This window comes from Oncorhynchus masou, chromosome 2 (assembly GCF_036934945.1).
Source record: "Oncorhynchus masou masou isolate Uvic2021 chromosome 2, UVic_Omas_1.1, whole genome shotgun sequence".
Lineage (NCBI taxonomy): Eukaryota > Metazoa > Chordata > Actinopteri > Salmoniformes > Salmonidae > Oncorhynchus > Oncorhynchus masou.
Window position 1 is genome coordinate 37,320,653 of NC_088213.1, and position 21,765 is coordinate 37,342,417.

The 21,765-nt window shown below is 42.7% G+C and overlaps 1 protein-coding gene across 11 annotated transcripts in view; it reads right to left on the reverse strand.

Moving 5' to 3' along the window:
- LOC135504298 (tight junction protein ZO-1-like) overlaps nucleotides 1-19,735 on the reverse strand; it is a 146,938-nt gene extending 127,203 nt beyond the window's left edge. For all 11 annotated transcript variants that reach the window (XM_064922824.1, XM_064922798.1, XM_064922834.1 and 8 more), the window contains exons 1-2: nucleotides 19,557-19,735; nucleotides 9,439-9,766 (exon numbers count right to left, since the gene is read on the reverse strand). In XM_064922824.1, the coding sequence (XP_064778896.1) occupies nucleotides 9,439-9,766; nucleotides 19,557-19,651 (423 nt within the window). In that variant the 5' untranslated portion in view covers nucleotides 19,652-19,735. The remainder of the gene's footprint in view (nucleotides 1-9,438; nucleotides 9,767-19,556) is intronic.
- Nucleotides 19,736-21,765: the final 2,030 nt, after the last annotated feature.

Consider the following 21,765-nt stretch of genomic DNA (forward strand, 5'->3'; position numbering starts at 1 on the left):
ATGGTTCCCCTGGGGTACGAAAAGCCTTGATATGCATTGCAGTTTTTCCACTGACTGTTGTTTTCTAAGAACAAAGTCCCCGCCATGTGGGAGTTGTGAGTGATAAGATGTGTGTGTGAGTCTGCCTACACATGGGAAATATCTTAATCTATTCCCGTTTTTCTCTCATCCCTCATAAACTGTATCCATGTCATAATCTCTACCCCTCCCTCTCATTCATCACCCTACTCCTCTCATCCATTCCTCATCTCTCTCCACTCTGTCTCTCTCTCTCTCTCTCTCTCTCTCTCTCTCTCTCTGCACTTAGCTCTCTCACTGGAGTATGCAGGGAGTCCTTACCTGCAGAATAAAATCATTGCACACAAAGGCCGCTGCAGTTATCAGTCATCTCACTACACTGTGTTTACCAAGGGTCTCTACCTCTGTTTACTGTACCGCCTAACTATCATACACAGGTGAAGAGTGTGAAAAAAAGTTGCACAACAATGCATTCAACTTAAATTTGTCTTTCGCATTTAACCCAAACCTGCTGAATCAGAGAGGTTCGGGGGGCTGCCTTAATTGACGTCTACGTCATCGGCGGCCGGGGAGCGGTGGTTGTTTGGGGTTAAAATGAAGGCTCTTCATGTACAGTACAGACAAGTCAATAACGCTCAATGACAGGTGGAACATTTCTAGACAACCAAAGGTGCTCCTTTGTCCAAAGGTAAGTACTGTATACCTGAAGTCATCAAGTGATCACAAATCTCCCCTCTCAGCTCATTAGTCTTTGGCAGAGTTTGTTTCAGTTCCATGGCATTGTTCTATATAATCGATCCTCTCTGCATCAGACATTGGCAGCTTCTTTGCATTAGAAGACAAATGGGGGAGCCATAGGTTTTCCCTGAATAATTAATAACAGTATTCCCAGGTGAGTTACATCTCCAAACTGCCACCTTCTTACGGCATTCACCTTCTGGAGGCTCCAGCGCTAAAGGACCTTTTTTTCTCCTCAGCTAACATTTACAAAAATAACTGGAACGGCAAGAAAAACACTGCATTTTCTTAAACTATTATTCATGTTTTTGACTCCCATTCATAGACCGTTCATAGTCCTTGGCTACATGAGGGAGAAAATAATGCTAATGCAGCTACTGCATGTGAAGAAGCTAATGCAATGGCTATGAACTCTTGAGGTGAAATGAAAACTGTCTCATATTATCCCGAGAAGGAAAACGAGAGGGGATAGAGTAGCCTGATTGAAGGATGACGCTTTGAATAGGAAACCATATAGAATCATTTTGATTCCCTTCCATACTCTCTATCTCCGATCCCTCAATTCAGGTAGATTCACTAAAAACACATCTGGTACATTCTATAGAAATATCTAATCCAAATTTCACTGGTATATAGAGTGCATTCGGAAAGTATTCAGACTCCTTGATTTTTTCCCACATTTTGTTACGTTACAGCCTAATTCTAATAGTGATTTTTTTACATTACAAAAACGTCAACAATCTACACACAATACCCTATAATGTCAAAGCGAAAACAAATGTAAATGTATTCAAAATAAAAAACAAAAATACCTTATTTACATAAGTATTCAGACCCTTTGCTATGAGACTCAAAATTGAACTCAGGTGCATCCTGTTTCTACAACTTGATTGGAGTCCACCTGTGGTAAATTCAATTGATTGAAAATGATTTGGAAAGGCACAAACCTGTCTATATAAGGTCGCACAGTTGACAGTGCATGTCAGAGCTCTGGGACAGGATTGTGTCAAGGCACAAATCTGGGGAGGGTTACCAAAAACAATTCTGCAGCATTGAAGGTCCCGAAGAGCACAATGGCCTCATTCTTAAATGGAAGAAGTTTGGAACTACCAACACTCTTCTTAGAGCTGGCCGCCTGGCCAAACTGAGCAATCGGGGGAAAAGGGCCTTGGTCAGGGAGGTGAACAAGAACCCAATGGTCACTCTGACAGAGCTCCAGAGTTCCTCTGTGGAGATGGGAGAACTTTCCAGAAGGACAACCATCACTGCAGCACTCCACCAAATCAGGCCTTTTTGGTAGAGTGGCCAGATGGAAGCCACTCCTCAGTGAAAGGCACATTACAGCCTGCTTGGAGGCAGCTAAAGGACTTTCAGAAAATGAGAAACAAGATTCTCCGGTCTGATGAAACCAAGATTGAACTCTTTTGCCTGAATGCCAAGTGTCACGTCTGGAGGAAACCTTGCACCATCCCTACGGTGAAGCATGGTGGTGGCAGCATCATGCTGTGGGGATGTTTTTCAGCGGCAGGGACTGGGAGACTAGTCAGGATCAAGGTAAAGATGAACGGTGCAAAGTACATAGAGATCCTTGATGAAATCCTGCTCAGGACCTCAGACTGGGGAAACCCTAAGCACACAGCCAAGCCAAGAGGAGTGGCTTCGGGACAAGTCTCTGAATGTCCTTGAGTGGCCCAGCCGGAGACCGGACTTGAACCCGATCTAACATCTCTGGAGAGACCTGAAAATAGCTGTACAGCGACGCTCCCCATCCAAACTGACAGAGCTTGAGAGGATCTGCAGAGAAGAATGGGAGAAACTCCCCAAATACAAGTGTGCCAAGCTTGTAGCGTCATACCCAAGAAGACTCAAGTGACTAAAGGTGAGTAAAGGGTCTGAATACCGAATTAACTGTTGTCTGTTTCTTTGGCAGCTGTCTATTGTTGTCTCTGATTGGGAATCATACTTAGGCAGCCTTCTTCGTACCTGTGTTTGTGGGTAATTATTTGTTTTCTGTGAGTGTTTGTGTGCACCACGGTTGGGTCACGGTCGGTTTCTGTTTACCTGTTTTTTGTGAAGGTTTCACTTTGATTAAAGATGTGGAATTACATGCACACTGCACCTTGACTCATTTATGACAGGGAGTTTGAAGACGGTGAACGTGACAGTGTGTGTGTGCACCCGTACATGTGTGTCTGTGTAAGTGATGTCACAATACCAGAATTTTTACTTCGATACTGAGACCAGGTTTAGTATCACAATACTCGATACCATCACGATACTTGAAACCAAAATGATACCACAGCAAAAAAAGAAGCGGAATTAATCAAAATCACAGAATGGCACTTGATCCAGACAGATCTTTTTAACCTTTATTTAACTAGGCAATTCAGTTAAGAACAAATTCTTATTTTCAATGACAGCCTAGGAACAGTGGGTTAACTGCCTGTTCAGGGGCTGTACAGCAGATTTGTACCTTGTCAGCTCGGGGATTTGAACTTGCAACCTTCCGGTTACTAGTCCAACACTCTAACCACTAGGCCACCCTGCTGCCCCACATTATATCTGAAATGTTTACCAATTAAATAATCATACAATCAATTAGACTTAGTTTTTTTAGCAATCTAACTACATAACAACATAATGGTAATCATTTATTTGAATGGTAAATCTATCGATAATATGGGTAACTCAAGATGTAGCCTAGGTCTATTCACAATTCAGGTAAATGCATATTGAACAGTGCTTTTAATGCTGTAATTTCATATAGGCCTACAGTTTTAACGGCTGGAGTTCATTTTGACTTGATTGGTGGGTGTGCAATTTTGTTTCATCTATCAGGCTTAAAGAGTGTTTTACAGTCTGGGTGACAGGGTGCATGTTCTCCAGAGCCTCAATGGCCTTCCTGTTATATCCTGCAAGCCAGGCCCTAGGAAGGTTTCCTGTTCTTCAGTCATAAACACAATACAAGGCCTTTATGTCCTGGTGATTGTATGGCTCCACTGAACACAATTTTGAGGTTTCCTTGGCTAGCGATGGGACACCTTACATTGAAGAAGTGTGTAAAAGGAATACCCGCAGGGAACCATTTAAACCACATAACTAACTCTCTATCTCCCTTTTTGTATTCCCTCCCAGGGGTCGTATGCTCCTCAAATAGGAGGGGAATGATTCAAATTTTACATGTAATTCAGAGGAAATATCTATTGCTCAAGCTGGAGGAGGAGGTTTTAGCCCAAGGCCTAGCCTGGCTGTCATCTATGCTGGCAGTCAGTGTTCTTCACTGAAAGATTTGGAGCACCATATCACTATCACAAATGAGATTGAAAGAGAGAGGTAAATGTCAGAGAACTGACAAAGAAAGAAAAAACAACAGTTAATTCGGTATTCAGACCCTTTACTCACCTTTACTCACTTGAGTCTTCTTGGGTATGACTCTACAAGCTTGGCACACTTGTATTTGGGGAGTTTCTCCTATTCTTCTCTGCAGATCCTCTCAAGCTCTGTCAGTTTGGATGTATTGTGTGTGCATGTATTAAATTACTGATCTTGTTTTGGCTCATTTCACGAGGCTACAGATGAAAAACAATATGTTTACCTTCCATTTTGGACTTATTTTATTATACTGATCAACAACATTTGTATAGAAGAAGCAATCTCTTTAAGACCCATGATGTCATTCACACACAGACTCTGTTCAAGGCTCGAGCAAAGATAATCTTGACTGGGAGAGACATGAGGTGGGGGAAAACGAAGTGAATGAATACAGTTTTTGGTGACAATCAGTTTAGTAATCAGCAATATTTTGCATTATGGTTTGCATATTATCACAAACAAGGTACTCTAGTGAATTGATGTTGGCTTCATCTGTAAGCTAGCAAGGAAATGTAGCCTACAAAGATCTTCTTGCATTGTAGAGTTCTAGCATGTACTGGACATTGTTTTGGGAAAAGTTCTGCCATGTAACATTATTCAATTGTGTTAACTTCAATACAGAATAAGTGGGGATACAGCCCAGAATCCCAGTGAGTTCAGTGGTTCTTCATGGCAGGCTACAGATAGCAATGAGGAAGTTGACCAGGCACGGGGCTCTCGTGCTATGGTGACATCGGCTGCGCTGATAGACAGACTTGATACACTCTCAATCAGTAGACGACGTGAGACACGTTTGATAGAAGTACCGAAAATAACAAAAATTCTAGTACCAAACAATTTTTTCATGTTCTAGAATCAAAAAAGCACAGACGTTTCACTATAACGTGCAACGCTAGTGCGTGTGTATTTCTGGATTGTAGCTTTAAATACTTGCTATACTAGAAGTTAATGATTACATGTATGAGGAATGTATATGGTGGGGTCAATGGGCTGTCTTGTTAGACTTCAGTGCAGCTTTTGACATTATCAATCATAGTCTGCTGCTGGAAACTTATGTGTTATGGCTTTAAACCCCCTGCTATAATGTGGATAAAAAGTTACTGGTCTAACGTAACACAGAGGGTGTTCTTTAATGGAAGCCTCTCAAATATAATCCAGTTAGAATCAGGAATTCCCCAGGGTAGCTGTTTAGGCCCCTTGCTTTTTAAATTTTTTACTAACGACATGCCACTGACTTTGAGTAAAGCCAGAGTGTCTATGTATGCGGATGACTCAACACTATACAGCTACTACAGCGACTGAAATGACTGCAATACTCAAGAAAGAGCTTCAGATAGTTTTAGAGTGGGTGGCAAGGAATAAGTTAGCCTTAAATATTACTAAAACTAAAAGCATTGTAACACTCACTAAAACCTGAACCTCAACTAAATCTTGTAATAAATAATGTCGAAATTGAGCAAGTTGAGATGACGAAACTGCTTGGAGTAACCCTATATTGTAAACTGTCATGGTCAAAACATATTTTTATTTTACCTTTATTTAACTAGGCAAGTCAGTTAAGAACAAATTCTTATTTTCAATGACGGCCTAGGAACATGCATGTCAATCTCTCCTGGCTGAAAGTGGAGGAGAGATTGACTTGATCACTACTTTTATTTATGAGAGGTATTGACATGTTGAATGCACCGACTGGCACACAGCTACAAACTACATACGCACTATGCATACCCCACAACAGGTCTCTTCACAATCCCCAAGTCCAGAACAGACTATGGGAGGCACACATTACTACATAGAGCCATGACAACATGAAACTCTATTCCACATCATGTAACTGACGCAAGCAGTAAAATTAGATTTTAAAAAACAGATTAAAAAACACCTTATGGAACAGCGGGAACTGTGAAGCAACACAAACATAGGCACACACACACACGATAACATACGCACTATGCATACACATGGATTTAGTACTGTAGATATGTGGTAGTGGTGGAGTAGAGGCCTGAGGACACACAGTATGTTGTGACATCTGTGAATGTTTTGTAATGTTTTTATCATTGTATAAACTGCCTTCATTTAGCTGGAACCCAAGAAGAGTGCAGCTAATGGGGATCCATAATAACTACAAATGGAGGTTGGATAAGAAGTATGGGTCTGGAAAGTTACTAAGTGAGGGAAAAGGCAATCACTTGGCTGCGGTCACTGATTGGATAGCTGTAGATTAGTGAGGAATGGGGGGCGAGGTCAGGTCAGATGAAGGGAGAAGGAACAGTTCTATTACACACATCACTTAACTTCCTACCTAGCAACAAAGATGTATTGGCTGTCTAAATGTACAAGAACGAGGCTCAGCCTAATAGGAGAGTATAAATACTTGTGCTGGTGGAATCAGGTATTTGTCTTTTCAGCTGTTTGGCCCATTGGGTGAATAAACTTGGTTTGAGCTTTCACTAGATGCCCGTTAGTTTTTCACTATGTTTGTCAGAACCTAACAGTACGTGTGTGAATGTGTATCCAGTCAGGAAAGCCATGCTGCTCTGTGCCACCTAGACCAACAGCTGGTCCATTACTGCCACCTCCAGCTCCACCACATCAATAATGGATTAACTTCTGTAAAATGCAAATGGTGCTTTTTCTAAATTTAGTCATAATGAGTACCTCTCATGCACAGACGACAGGCCGGCTGCTGTGTAGGTGGTGAATAATGAGCCCCTACCCAGACACATGAGGACAGGCCGGCTGCTGTGGAGGTGCCAAATTATGAGCCCTTACCAAAATACATGATCTCCCAATTACATCCTCATCAAAAACACAAAATAAGCAGATACAGCTGTTAGTTTAGGCTCCTCTTCCACTGGGTAATGTCTGAGTCTGTGTTTGTATCAAGGGGATTCTAGTGAGGGTGGCGCAGTAAACACAAGATGTGTCATGACAGGTGTTACATCTAAAGGAAGTGCAAATCTGTGTGTATTTATGTAAGGTGAATGTTACAAAATGTTGGCTATGTAAGAGAGTTGGCTGTTTGAATGCATGAAATGTCCTGTGTGTTCCAGTGGCCCTAAAAAGCAGCATTATTGTGCATTAGTGGCAAGTTGGCATGCTCTCACTTCATAAACCGGTGGTTGCTTGTCCGACACCCATCCCCCTCTCCCCATTCAGAGCAATTCATATGAGATGACCAGAGAGGAGAAACCAACTGCCAGCCAAGCCAAGCTGCTCTCAGCTACTGCAGATTCCCAGGGTTGTCATGGTTTTTAGAGCTTGATTCAAGCAGCTTACTATTTATCAGATTACTCTTTTTTAGAAGAATAAATCACTCACTCAGTCAGCCAGGGACATATGGAATGCTTTAGGTTTCACAGAACTCAATGGTAAACTGACAGAAGTCACATATTGCATAACTGAAGGTGTTCTGGTAGAGTGTGTGTGTGTGTGTGTGTGTGTGTGTGTGTGTGTGTGTGTGTGTGTGTGTGTGTGTGTGTGTGTGTGTGTGTGTGTGTGTGTGTGTGTGTGTGTGTGTGTGTGTGTGTGTGTGTGTGTGTGTGTGTGTGTGTGTGTGTGTGTGTGTGTGTGTCGCTGAGAATGATTAACAAGGCTGCATTGCACTGCTTCCCTTTCCGTACAAGCTTTCTAATATAACTGGTGTGCCATCTCTGAGAGGGTCCACATAATAACAATATACAGTGCCTTCAGAAAGTATTCACACCCCTTGACTTATTCCACATGTTGTTACAGCCTGAATTCAAAATGGATTAAATAGATTTTTTTCACACCCATCTACACACAATGCCCCATAATGCCTGATTAAAAAATTGCTAGACATCAAGTCTTTCCATATATTTTCATGCCAATTTAAGTCAAAACTGTAACTAGGCCACTCAGGAACGTTCAATGTCGTCTTGGTAAGCAAATCCAGTGTATATTTGGCCTTATGTTTTAAGTTATTAACCTGCTGAAAGGTGAATTTGTCTCCCAGTGTCTGTTGGAAAGCAGACTGAACAAGTGTTTCTCTGGGATTTTGCCTGTGCTTAGCTCTATTCTGTTAATTTTTTATCCTCAAAAACTGCCTAGTCCTTACGGAAGACAAGCATACCCATAACATGATGCAGCCACCACTGTGCTTGATAATCTGAAGAGTGGTACTTAAGTGATGTGTTGTGTTGGATTTGCCCCAAACAACATAATGCTTTGTATTCAAGACATCATGTTAATTTCTTTGCCATATGTTTTGCAGTTTTACTTTAGTGCCTTGTTGCAAACAGGATGCATGTTTTGGAATATGTTTTATTCTGTACAGGCTTCCTTCTTTTCCTTCTGTTGTTCATCCATCCTCAGTTTTCTCCAATCACAGTAACTCTTTTAAAATCACCATTAGCCTCATGGTGAAATCCCGGAGCGCTTTCCTTCCTCTCCGGCAACTGAGTTAGGAAGGACGCCTGTATCTTTGTAGTGACTGGAAGTATTGATACACCATCCAAAGTGTAATTAATAACGTCACCATGCTCGAAGGGATATTTAATCGATTCTAGATTCAGGCTGTAACACAACAAAATGTGGAAAAAGTCAAGGGGTGTGAATAATTTCTGAAGGCACTGTACTTACAGACTATCACTGAGTAAGTGGGAGGCTTCCAATTGTCAGTGAGATATATGTCTATAGTAGAGCCTATAGAAATCAGTTCAGCCTGTATCGGCTCAAATAGCAATTGCTTTTCATGTATGAGGACAGAGATCAAAGCTTTGCTTTACACCACACTCCATTAGAAAACCTCCCTAAGGGAACCAAATAATGCAGCCAGGTGGTTGTATCTTTCCTAACAGTTAAAAGGCAGTAGGCCCTATTTACAAATATTTTAAAAAGGGGTCAAATATCAACTTAATTTGCTGATTGTGAAGAATGTACTATTTGTCCCCAGATAACCATGAAGTTACATGACAATATTCTTGATTTAGTTTTATAACATACCCCTATGAATATTCACTTGTACGCACTTATTTGAACTTACGTGTAGGCATTTACATTAACTGAAAAGCCCATTTGTACAGTAAAGACAGTCATCAGGTTTGACATTTTGGCAGGGAAAGATAAAAAACATTTCCCTTTTAAATAGTCTCTTCAGTACCTTTGGTAATAGTTAAAGAGTTTGGTTAGATTCATGACCAACTGCAGGGGGTTTAGAGAATAGCATTTAAGCAGCATTACGATCATTTATATTATCCATGAGTTTTAGGGTGACACATTATCCATGTCCTCAGTTAACTATAATTAGAAAGCAAACACACACATTTCAGCCCGTTTAGAACTTACATTGGAGTCGAGCAGGTCTATGCTGTCCAGGCTCTTGCTGCGGTGAATACGGCCCTTGATCCTGCGGAGGGAGGGCTTGCCCTGGGTCATGGGGAGCGAGAGTGTGGAGGTGGCAAACATTACACTGCATCCTCCTATAGCACCAGAACCACACATAGCACCTGCACGAGCAGCGGCACGAGCAGCGGCACGAGCAGCGGCACGAGCAGCTGCAGCATCTTCTGCAGCTGCTTCTGCTGAATCCTGAGCTTCCGTAATGGCAGCGGATGAAGCCGCGGTGCCTATCCCCGTGGCACCTATCCCTGACAATCCATCTGTGGGAGTCACCCTGGAACACAGAGGGAGACAGAGGGACAGAGACACCACATTAGTGTTCACATACAGTACGTACATACACAATCACCACTACACCACACACTTTAAAAATGGATGGACAAAGCTCAATGCTAGCAGCATTGAGACAGCAGAGACACAGCTGAATACAGAATAGATCACTACGTTTTCTCCCTTTCTCTTCATTTCTTTAATGGACACTTTTCCCTGTTGGGTTGAGTAGCATTCAAGGCAAGTGTGCATAATTGGGTGTAATGTCATGTGGCCTCCGAGGGACTGAGGTATGGAGCATCCTTCCTACTCCTCCATTATTCAGCCAGAGCTAGGCTCTACCATGCACCTCCACACTCTCCCTCTGAAGAGAACCGCTAGCTGAACAGAACTGCCAGGGCCCAGGGCTACACTCATCCCCCCACAGACCCCCAGCCTGCGTGAATACAGATGTTGGAGAGGATAGGGGCTTCTGGAGGCTGTTCCGTCACAGCGGATCATTTATGCGGCTGCTGCTTAGGGGGAAACTATAACCTTTATACACATATCCGGTCCCACTGTCAAACAGCCTAAAACTGCTATAGCCCTCTGAGTTTTGGAATCAAACAGGCGATGTGAAAGCTGTGAGGAGGCGAGAGAGGAAGTGGTATAACTCTGTGTCAAAGATTGTAGGGAAATCATGATTAAGCTCCTAAAGGTTTGTAATTGGCTCTGTAAACATTATTTGAAATGGCTCCAACTACAGCTGCAGCAGCATTAGAGCTCTGGGTATAGAGTGATTTAGTGACAATACTGCAATACAATAGTGCTGACTACCTAGCCCTCCCTTCTGCAAGCTGATTACTTATTCAAGTAATGTCACGACATGTATGGTAAGCACTTTTGACCTGCAGAAAGTTAGACCTCAGGGCTGCACTGATACACATCTCCTTTGCTTTTGTGAGGAGTAAATGGTATGGATCGTGAAATGGGTCTTTTGAGAGGTGATTCTATAAAGACAACAAGACAGGGTCGAATCTTACCGTTTATTCACAACGCAACAAAGCTCCTCACAAGAAGAAACATTCTTTACTTTGAATTCAAAGAAAAACGATGAGCATCAAACAGAGCATAAGACCAATGCTGCATGTCTATAAGTGCCGTGTATAAGTTGGTACCACTGACTGTGTCTCAAAAGATTCAGAAGAGATGCAAGATAAGAGAGAATAGCACAGAGGCCTGTTTTATCTCTGTTGATTCGTGATAGGGCCATACACATGCTGATGTATTCACGGGCACTGAAGTTACTGGCTCCCGAAACCAAAAACCTCTAAGACAAGCCTGGGGACTGCCTCCCCTCAGTACCCTGCCTGGCATCACATTCCCTGCTCTGGCCCCGTGATGATGGCTGATGGGCAGCAGCCCTGATGTAGAGGCTGGAAGCTGCCTGGGCTTCTCTCCCATGACCTCTTCACTCCCCCGCTACTGACCATCCCAGCCCACGCACACCAGGGATTTACTCTCAAAGCTACCAGAGTGCTCACTCACTCACTCACTCACTCACTCACTCACTCACTCACTCACTCACTCACTCACTCACTCACTCACTCACACACTCACACACTCACACACTCACACACTCACACACTCACACACTCACACAGACTGCATTCAATCTGGAGGAGCATCTGACAACCACAATACCAGAGTATTGTTGCCGAGTGGCAGAGTGGCAGCTTAGAGTGGCAGCTTAGAAAGTCCTGTGGGGTTCTGGAGTAGATTTCTAAGAATGAAAGACTTACATTCAGAGAGATGGTATGGCACTGTAGCTGTGCTCTCTGCTCTGATACAGGCTATGGATGGAGCACTGATCATGGTACAGTACCTCTGGGTCAACTGGCCCATGCAGAGGGACCATGCAGAAGCTCTATGTGGTACACTCTACTAACCCATCTACATGAAACTAAAGCACACAGAAGAGTCCTTGTGAGAGTGAATACTTTGCGAACTACAGTGCCTTGCAAAAGTATTCGGCCCCCTTGAACTTTGCAACCTTTTGCCACATTTCAGGCTTCAAACATAAAGATATAAAACTGTATTTTTTTGTGAAGAATCAACAACAAGTGGGACACAATCATGAAGTGGAACGACATTTATTGGATATTTCAAACTTTTTTAACAAATCAAAAACTGAAAAATTGGGCGTGCAAAATACAGTTTTATATCTTTATGTTTGAAGCCTGAAATGTGGCAAAAGGTCGCAAAGTTCAAGGGGGCCAAATACTTTCACAAGGCACTGTATGTGTTCCAACGAAACCGAAATAAACTTGGTTGCGAGTTAGAATGTCATCTCGGACAAATTTGGCATTTTAGCGTATTTGCAACTTTCAATTACTTACTAATTTTGAGCTACTTTGCATCTACTTAGCATGCTAGCTAACCCTTCCCCTAACCATAACCATGACCCTTTTAGCTAACCCTTTAACCTAACTCCTAAACTTAACCCTAACCCCTTGCCTAACTAACATTAGCCAGCTATATATATTTGCAAATTGTAATTTGTAACATATCATACTAAATGGAGTGTCTCGGATTTCCATACAGAATAATACGGAATGCTTTGAGACAAGGTTGCTTTTACTGGGTAGTGAATACATAACATTACGACATCCTGGAGCTTTCGCCCCTAAACATCTATTATGGATAGTCTCTAATTCAGCATTGACGCATTTTAAAAGACATGGATATAGTTATATCATCACCGCAATAGCGCTAATGGTTTTGAAAAGCGGCAGTTTAAGTCCACTGTCCTCACCATGCGGTTCACATCATACCCAGCATGTCCATTCACTCAAATAGGACAGTAGGTATTTTGGAAGCACTGGTACATTAGTAGTGATAATAATGATGACCTATACGTCTTTGATGCCAGATACACATTTTAAGATAATCAGTGTCGACAAGGTGAACTAATTATCAAAAACAATATGGATGATTAGATTTGACATGATTTGGTAAGTGGACATTAGAAAAGCTAAATGACTATTTTACATCATCAACATGGCCTATCTGGGTAGTCAGTGAAAAGTGATACCTGACAGCAATGCTATAAGTCCTTGACCTTGGAACACAGGAAGTAAAACAAATGTGCTGTGGGGCTGAATGGTACAGAGCAACACAGTGTCACAACTAGCACAATGACTGATACATACACCCTACAGCACAAGTGTCAAACTCATTCCAAGGAGGGCAGAGTGTCTGCAGGTTTTCGCTCCTCCCTTGTACTTGTTTGATGAATTAAGGTCACTAATTAGTAAGGAACTAGTGCTTAAAGATGCACTATGCAGAAATTACTCCGCCATTTCCTGGTTGCTAAAATTCGAATGGTTCGCCTAATTTCAGTTTACGTGACAAAACAAGCAAGTATAGTGTAGAGAATCATTGTTCCATCTAAACCACTGTAAAATATATTTTCCATAACCAACAACATTGTATTATCAGCTGTTTGAAGCTGGTGTACAAAACCAAAAGTAAAAATCACAAAAGCTAAACTTACAAACAGGAAGCATAGAAATAGCACACACATAACACATCTACAGCTTTTGTGACTTGCTCTCAATGACAATGACATATCCATAACTCACATTTCTATGTGAATTTGGTTGGTTCGCCCCCAAAAAGTGACATGTTGCAACTTTAAGCAAGGGAAGCATAGAAATAGCGCACATAGAACATATCTACCTCTTCTTAGACATGCTTGCAATGAGAATGACAGATTTTTAACACACATTTCTATGAGAATTTGGTCAGTTCGCACAAAAAGTTACATATTGCTCTTTCAATTGAAAGGAAAAAACAAAAATACGCAGACACTCAGCCCTCCGTGGATTGAGTTTGACACCCCTGCCCTACAGTAACTACCTTAAGCTACTGGGTCCAGACTAGCTCCATGGTTCAGCTGTGGGATGAGTAGACTTCATTTAATCATTGTGGTGATGATGATCAAACACATCCTTAGGTCTTATGTCACCTTCCGTTGACCTTCATATGAGAAAGACATTGCTGTTGAAATTGTTCTCAGCTGTCTCGAAAAACACATTCAAAAGAGACTGGATTGTAGCTACACAGATTATAAACATGAAAGCAACAAACGCATGTCTCTATTTTCTGTGCTCTATATATAAAATATTAAACTATCAACTCCCTGTTCAGAGTCTATGCATGGAGTGTCAGAAAGTTTGGGCTTTGTAGGACTTGAGCATATAGCTCCATAATCAAAGCACAATATTTCTGTTGGACTTTATTTATGCTATTCAACCTTGAATTTTTGTAGTTATTTCTTTAACCTTGATTTAACTAGGCAAATCAGTTGAGAACAAATTCTTATTTACAATGACGGCTTACCCTGACCAAACCCTAACCTGGACAACGCTGGGCCAATTGTGCGCCGCCCTATGGGATTCCCAAGCACGGCCGGTTGTGATACAGCCTGGAATCGAATCAGGGTCTGTAGTGATGCCTCTAGCACTGTGATGCAGTGCCTTAGACCGCTGCGCCACTAGGGAGACCCAATGCTTAAGAGTTACGATCAAAGCTAGCTTGCTGTATAGCCAATGTGTCTATATCCAATGGGAAAGGACTAGGGCCTTCAGCATTACAATGTTCAAGTACCTCTGAAGTATTTAGTTATGACCGTTCCTCACACAGCGTGCACCCTGCAGAACAATTGTCTGCACTTAACCGAGACAGCAAAGGCCAGAGAATGAGTCTGATACCTCTGTCTCAGGCTTTTCTGTTGGAGGAGGAAGAAAGAACACAGCAGACACATCAATAACTGTATCTGGGCCATTACAGAAACTCACTGCACTGAGAAGGCCTATGTTTCATCCTGTGAGCCTGAGAGGGAGTGAGAGGGCCTGTGAGGGCCTGAGAGGGAGTGAGAGGGACTGAGAGGGATTGAGAGGGAGTGAGAGGGAGTGAGAGGGACTGAGAGGGATTGAGAGGGAGTGAGAGGGAGTGAGAGGGATTGAGAGGGACTGAGAGGGACAGCGGGACTGAGAGGGATTCAGAGAGACTGAGAGGGATTCAGAGAGACTGAGAGGGACTGAGAGAGACTGAGAGGGACTGAGAGAGACTGAGAGGGACTGAGAGAGACTGAGAGGGACTGAGAGAGACTGAGAGGGACTGAGAGAGACTGAGAGAGACAGAGGGACTGAGAAGGATTCAGAGAGACTGAGAGGGATTGAGAGGGAGTGAGAGGGATTGAGAGGGAGTGAGAGGGAGTGAGAGGGATTGAGAGGGACTGAGAGGGACAGCGGGACTGAGAGGGATTCAGAGAGACTGAGAGGGATTCAGAGAGACTGAGAGGGATTCAGAGAGACTGAGAGGGATTCAGAGAGACTGAGAGGGACTGAGAGAGACTGAGAGGGACTGAGAGAGACTGAGAGGGACTGAGAGAGACTGAGAGAGACAGAGGGACGGAGAAGGATTCAGAGAGACCCGAGAGAGACTGAGAGGGACTGAGAGAGACTGAGAGGGACTGAGAGAGACTCAGAGGGACTGAGAGAGACAGAGAGACTGAGAGGGACTGAAGGACAGTACGGTCAGCACGTGGTCTACTATAGACTCTCCTGGCTAAGCCTGGCCGGACCTAACATCCCCTGAGCTCCACCACTACAACACATTACTCATCCACTACAGGCTTCATCCCTCCTGGAGCGTGGGATGACTTGAGAGGCATTTTGCTGCATCCCATTTGCATCCCTGAGATTAACAATGTCATGATGCGTAAAAAAATAAATAATAATATGAAAGGGCCAAAACAAAGCAAAGCATATTAAACCAAGTGGACATCCTAGGAAAAGATAATTGGGGGGGGGGAACTCAGGCGTTATTTAAACTCATGAGATGGCCAGGAGAAAGGACGCAAGGCAGGTCGGATCAGAGGGATCGCCACCCTGATTAGGTAGGCTAGACAGATGGATAGACAGATTAGGCATTTAGACCTGCATCTAACATGACAGGCCAACGGTCACATCCGAACACTGTGGTGACCCCTGTGGAGAGGCACATAAAGACCCACCATCAACACAGCACACTGCAGCCACACGCCCCATCTTTCCTGATCACTTCTCCACGTGCAGTAGATCCTCCTTATTAGAGAGGGTGAAACACTTACTATAAAAGCACAGCTTGGCATAATGTCTGGTAATGGAGTGTAAAGTGTATTAACCCAAGTCCAGGTTGACACTAGGCTCTTTAACTAACCATGTGTACATGTAATGTAAGGATAATAATTGAACAGTAGGGCAGGAACATCTGCTCAGCATCTGGGTGATGGGGGATCTGTCCATGGACTGCACTGAGGTGAGGACGAAGCCTTCCCTAACCCTAACCGGCAAGGTGAGAGCCGCAGGGCATCTCACTTAGTGTGAGCAAACTCCAGTTTGGTTTCTTACTAGAAAGAAACAGAAAAAGTAGGGTAGTTGAGTCACCTTGTCATACTTCCTAGACTCGTGATCTATTCACTTGAGAAAGCTGGATGTTGTCCCTAAAAGAGAAATATAAAAAGCCCAGTCTAGAGGACATTACCAAGTTCATATGAGAAAGGGACATGTGGTTAGCTAGTTTGTCATGTCCTCTGGTGTTTGTGGTCCAGTGACTGATTCCATCTTGTCAGCCTCCTGTGAGTCTTCATGACAGGCATGAGTCATTCTGTCCGGGAGAATCTTTGACTCACAGTTATGCTTCTCCACGTCTGTATCTTCCTGGAGGGGATACACGTCTGATAGGTCTTGTTGTCATTGCTCCTCCAGTCAGGCTTTTTTAGGAGCAATGATCACAGTTACATTACCATGAGGTCTTGAAGGCCCCGAACACGGGCTCTGTGCTTGCTGAATTAATGCACCGTTCGTTGGTCTGTGTGTGAAGGGAAAACTACTGTTTTTGGGCATCAACTACACAAATTCAGCGAATGTATTAACCTGATTAATATGTGTGTGTGTGAGAGAGAGAGAGAGAGAGAGAGAGAGAGAGAGAGAGAGAGAGAGAGTGATTAAATTCATTGGGGCATGGACTCTAGAAGGTGTTGTAAGTGTTCCACAGGGATGTTGGCCCATGTTGACTCCAAGGCTTCCCACCATTGTGTGAAGTTGGCTGGATGTCCTTTTTTATCCATTCTTGATACACACGAGAAACTGTTGAGTGTGAAAAACCCAGCAGCATTGCAGTTCTTGGCACAAACCGGTGCCTACCATACCCCGTTCAAAGGCTCTTAAATATATTTGTTTTGCCTATTCACCCTTGAATGGCACACATACACAATCCATGTCTCAACTGTCTCAAGGCTTAACATGTGTCCTCCCCTTCATCTAAACTGATTGAAGTGGATTTAACAAGTGACATCGTTAAGGGATCATATATTTCACCAAGATTCACCTGGTCAGTCTATGTCATGGAAAGAGCAGGTGTGCTTAATGTTTTGTATACTCAGTGTATATTAACAGCCATCCTCCCATCCTTTTTAATGTGGTCAGTGTTGGCTCCACCGAGAGCACCCTGCTGTGTATGATAAGCCCACTTACAACCGTCTTAAATTATGCCTGATTCAAATGCCCCCCCCCCCCCCCATGAGGTGAAGGCACTGTATGGGGGTGGGGATAGGGGCAGCCACAAGTCAATAAACCCAATTTAATCTGTTCCCTTTAGTGCCATAAACCAGCTGAGAGGAGATTACAACCATTCTGGCCAATGACTCAATACAAAACAACAGGAAGTTAGCCTAGCAGGGGCTAGCTGGCTTCTGCTTGGGGCAGTCCATCAGGCAATATCGTAATCTCATTTTAATGGGTATCCCCCTCCCCCCACCATGGGATGGGATGACCCTGAGACCCATCGCACAGCACGTCCTCTCTTAAGGGAGCAGTGTCAAAAAAATAACCTCAGTGCTTGCTACTGCTCTCTCAACACTAGTGACAGCATTCACACAAAGAAAGGAGGAGCACATTCTAGAAGAGAAAACATTCTTCCCACTCCCAATCTGAGGCTTTTTGACTGCTGATCTGGAATCTTCTTCACACACAGAGTTGGAATGTTTTCATAAACATGATTTACTTATCCTGCAGCAGTTTTTTTCTTTTTTACCTTTATTTAACCAGGCAAGTCAGTTAAGAACACATTCTTATTTTCAATGACGGCCTGGGAACAGTGGGTTAACTGCCTGTTCAGGGGCAGAATGACAGATTTGTACCTTGTCAGCTCGGGGGTTTGAACTCACAACCTTCCAGTTACTAGTCCAACGCTCTAACCACTAGGCTACCCTGCCGGCTTTGATTTCATGATAAGGTGGTTACAAAGACACTAAGTAAAAGGGTTTCGGAGAACGACCAAACACCGGTAGTTGACACGGCTTTGTCCTGGTCTTACCGTGACTACTTCAGTACAATACAGAACCACTCCACGTTTCCATAGGTTGAACTGAACTAAACCACTGGGGTATAAGGTCAAGTGAATATAGTATGGTGGTCACATCTGGATGGACGAATCGTGTTCTGTGTAATGGACGGATGGTAAATGAGATGATTTGTCAGTCTGGTTATCACCAGACAGGTGGGAAGGCTGAGATGTAGACACACACCACAGAGAGGGTGACAGGGGTTGATTAGATACACCCATCAACAGGAAATCCTTCCAGTGATATAGCTTACCATGCACCAGTAATTCCTGTTTTACAGTAGTATTAAACAATAACTGATGACAGAAGGAGATTATGTTTCATGCTACATATTTTCATGCTATTCATTTGAATTAGATGCAGAGAGCAAAAAATTAAGTTAGCAATAATTATTCAGATTTCACAGGGTAGTATTACCATTTCTAACAAGGGTGTAATAATGACATGGTGAGAAAGGAAGTGGACTGTGTGAAAGGCAAATGTACTGGAATTAGAAATGCCACAAAGACAGGGACAAAATCGAGTCCACACAGTATTCATCAGACTAAAATATAATGTATCCGACATATTTGACACATTGTGTCTAGATAACAATGCCTTTCTTACTTACTACTTTCACCTGGTCTTTCATCTTTTCTGGATCATTCTAGATCATCACAGTTAATGTGTGAATTCCTCCTCTGAGAGGGATGTGCCACCACTACTTCACCAACAAGACAGAGGCACAGATACAACTGGAATGTAGTGGAATTACACCCCCCCCCTCCCCCTGCCCAATACAAACATATTAGGGGGATACACAACCATGTACAGGCAATCTTTCTGCCTGAAAAACTCACAGACAGACTACAACCATGTGCTACTGGCATTCTATCACCCTGCCCAAATAACACAGTGTAGGCACAAATACAACCAAGTAGGCATAACGATCTCCCTGCCTGAAACACATACATGACAGATACAACCATGTATCGGCATTGGCTAACAATCCCCCTGCCCAGAGAACACATACAACCTTACACCGGCATACAACCATATACCGGCATACAATCTTCCTCCCTGCACACTACCACAGTCATGGCAACAATGAGCACAAAGAGGGAGGCTGAGCTGACTTCCGCAAACAGCTGCTGCTCATCCTAACTAAGCATGTCACAAAGAGAGACTCCCACTCTCCTTGACAACAAAGCTAACAAGATAATTGTGTAGCCGGAGCAGAAGCACACTGGCTGTGTGGTTCCTCTCTCTGTCTTCCTCTCCGCTGTCATTAGGTAAGAGTGATACGGTAGACTGTAGATACACTATGCTATACTCCTCTCCTCAGCATCACCCCGGCTCCCCACACGGTGAAATCCATACTCACCACATCTGTCTCTTAGGAGGGATGCAATTGTCTCTGTTGATGGCAGTCACCCCCATAGCCATCTGCATCACCGTTATGTATTTCTGGTACTTCATTTTGTCCACCACTACTAGGAATCCACACCACAAACCAGTTTATGGAAAACATGTAATTTCTATTCGCTGGCATCCGCCTGCACCGCGTCTTCCTTGTTCAGCATCAGAACGCCATTTCCAGCGCTGAAGGACTGACAGGGAAAACACTCCCCACGGAGCTCAACAAAAGGTACCATGCCGCTGCAACCCATGTCTGCAATGACACCCTAATCTCATTAGTGCTCAAGAATAGATGGCTAATCCATTCAATGTTAGTCAGGACCACAACATTGTTTTGTTGTTCGCCCTAGAGGCACTTTTCTTTGGAGGAAAAAAACTCTAGCTAGCGAAACGCTGCAGCGGCACCCAAATGTCCGTGTGTGAGGTAGGAGAGAGTGTGCTGTGTGTGTGTTTAACGAGAGAGAGAGCAGGGAGAGAGGGAGAGGGAGGGAGAGTGGGTGCGTGTCGAGAGCTGAGAGGGGTTCTTGTCCAATGAATACATCTCGGGATTTCATTTGGGTGCATGAGATAGTTTTTTTGTTTTCTCAGAGCAAACCTATGGTTCATAATTAAACCCTGCAAAAAGGGGCTGTATAAAAACTTGATTAATGGGCTGATCCAGGACTGCTCCCAGATCGGTAGTTTTATACCTACTGAAAGGAAGGGGGAGGGGGAAGAACAGCAGAGGAGAAAGGTGGGAGGGAACAAGATACATTTTTAATACATCCCTTTTCACATATTCTATTATCAACAAGTTGATCACATCAATTATAACATATTTAATTAAACATTTCTTCCAACCCTATCTATTATATATATATATATATATATATATATATATATATATATATATATATATATATATATATATATATATATATATATATATATATATATATATGTGCAGTGCCTTGCGAAAGTATTCGGCCCCCTTGAACTTTGCGACCTTTTGCCACATTTCAGGCTTCAAACATAAAGATATAAAACTGTATTTTTTTGTGAAGAATCAACAACAAGTGGGACACAATCATGAAGTGGAACGACATTTATTGGATATTTCAAACTTTTTTAACAAATCAAAAACTGAAAAATTGGGCGTGCAAAATTATTCAGCTCCCTTAAGTTAATACTTTGTAGCGCCACCTTTTGCTGCAATTACAGCTGTAAGTCGCTTGGGGTATGTCTCTATCAGTTTTGCACATCAAGAGACTGACATTTTTTCCCATTCCTCCTTGCAAAACAGCCTGGGTGGACCAGGACGGAGAAACAAACACACAGGTACTGTCCTGTTCGAAAGAACTCTCATTCTTGGGTGATTTGGTGACAGTTTACCACTTAGTTTGTGACAAACGCTCCTAACCTTGAAGAGGTTTGCCACATATATATATATATATATATATATATATATATATATATATATATATATATATATATATATATATATATATATATATATATATATATATATATATATATATTTACAATGTTATCTTACATTTGCAGGTAACAAGGCAGTAAGTGAAACTGAAAAACAGGGTTTGCTTTATCTGTGCCAGCTGCCGACCTACTGACCTTGTTGTTTTAATCTCAATCTTTTTAGTCAGCCAAACCCTGCTCCTACTGAGGTCTGAAAGGCAGTCACCATTATTTCATCACTGGCTTCAGAGTTCAACAACAAGGCTAATTGGGAAAGGGCTCTGAGAGGGGAGAACGCAACATTCATTTGAATACAGAAACGGATTCTAAGTGGTTTACGAACACAATACTGGTGACTGCCTTTCAGATCAGTAGGAGCATAGCTTTTGTTATTACTGTCCTAAACATACAGTTCTATGTTGTTTTTCTGCCCTGACGCACAACGATGTAACATCAGGAGGAGTCTCCCTTAACTACAGATCCCTGACTGTCTGGTCCCAGATTACAGATGATTAGGAGTCTAAAAGTGGATTGAGTTAGATTAGCCAGCCTACTGCATACAGATTATTGTATACTGTTTCTGTTTCTCATCACACAGAAAAACAAACCATCTCCACAATGAGACAGTTCTTCTTTTTTTCCCGTACAGATATATTCCCCTCTATTATTCTCTTTTGATACATCCCTGCTCAAGAGTCTTACATAAAAATCTCATAAGA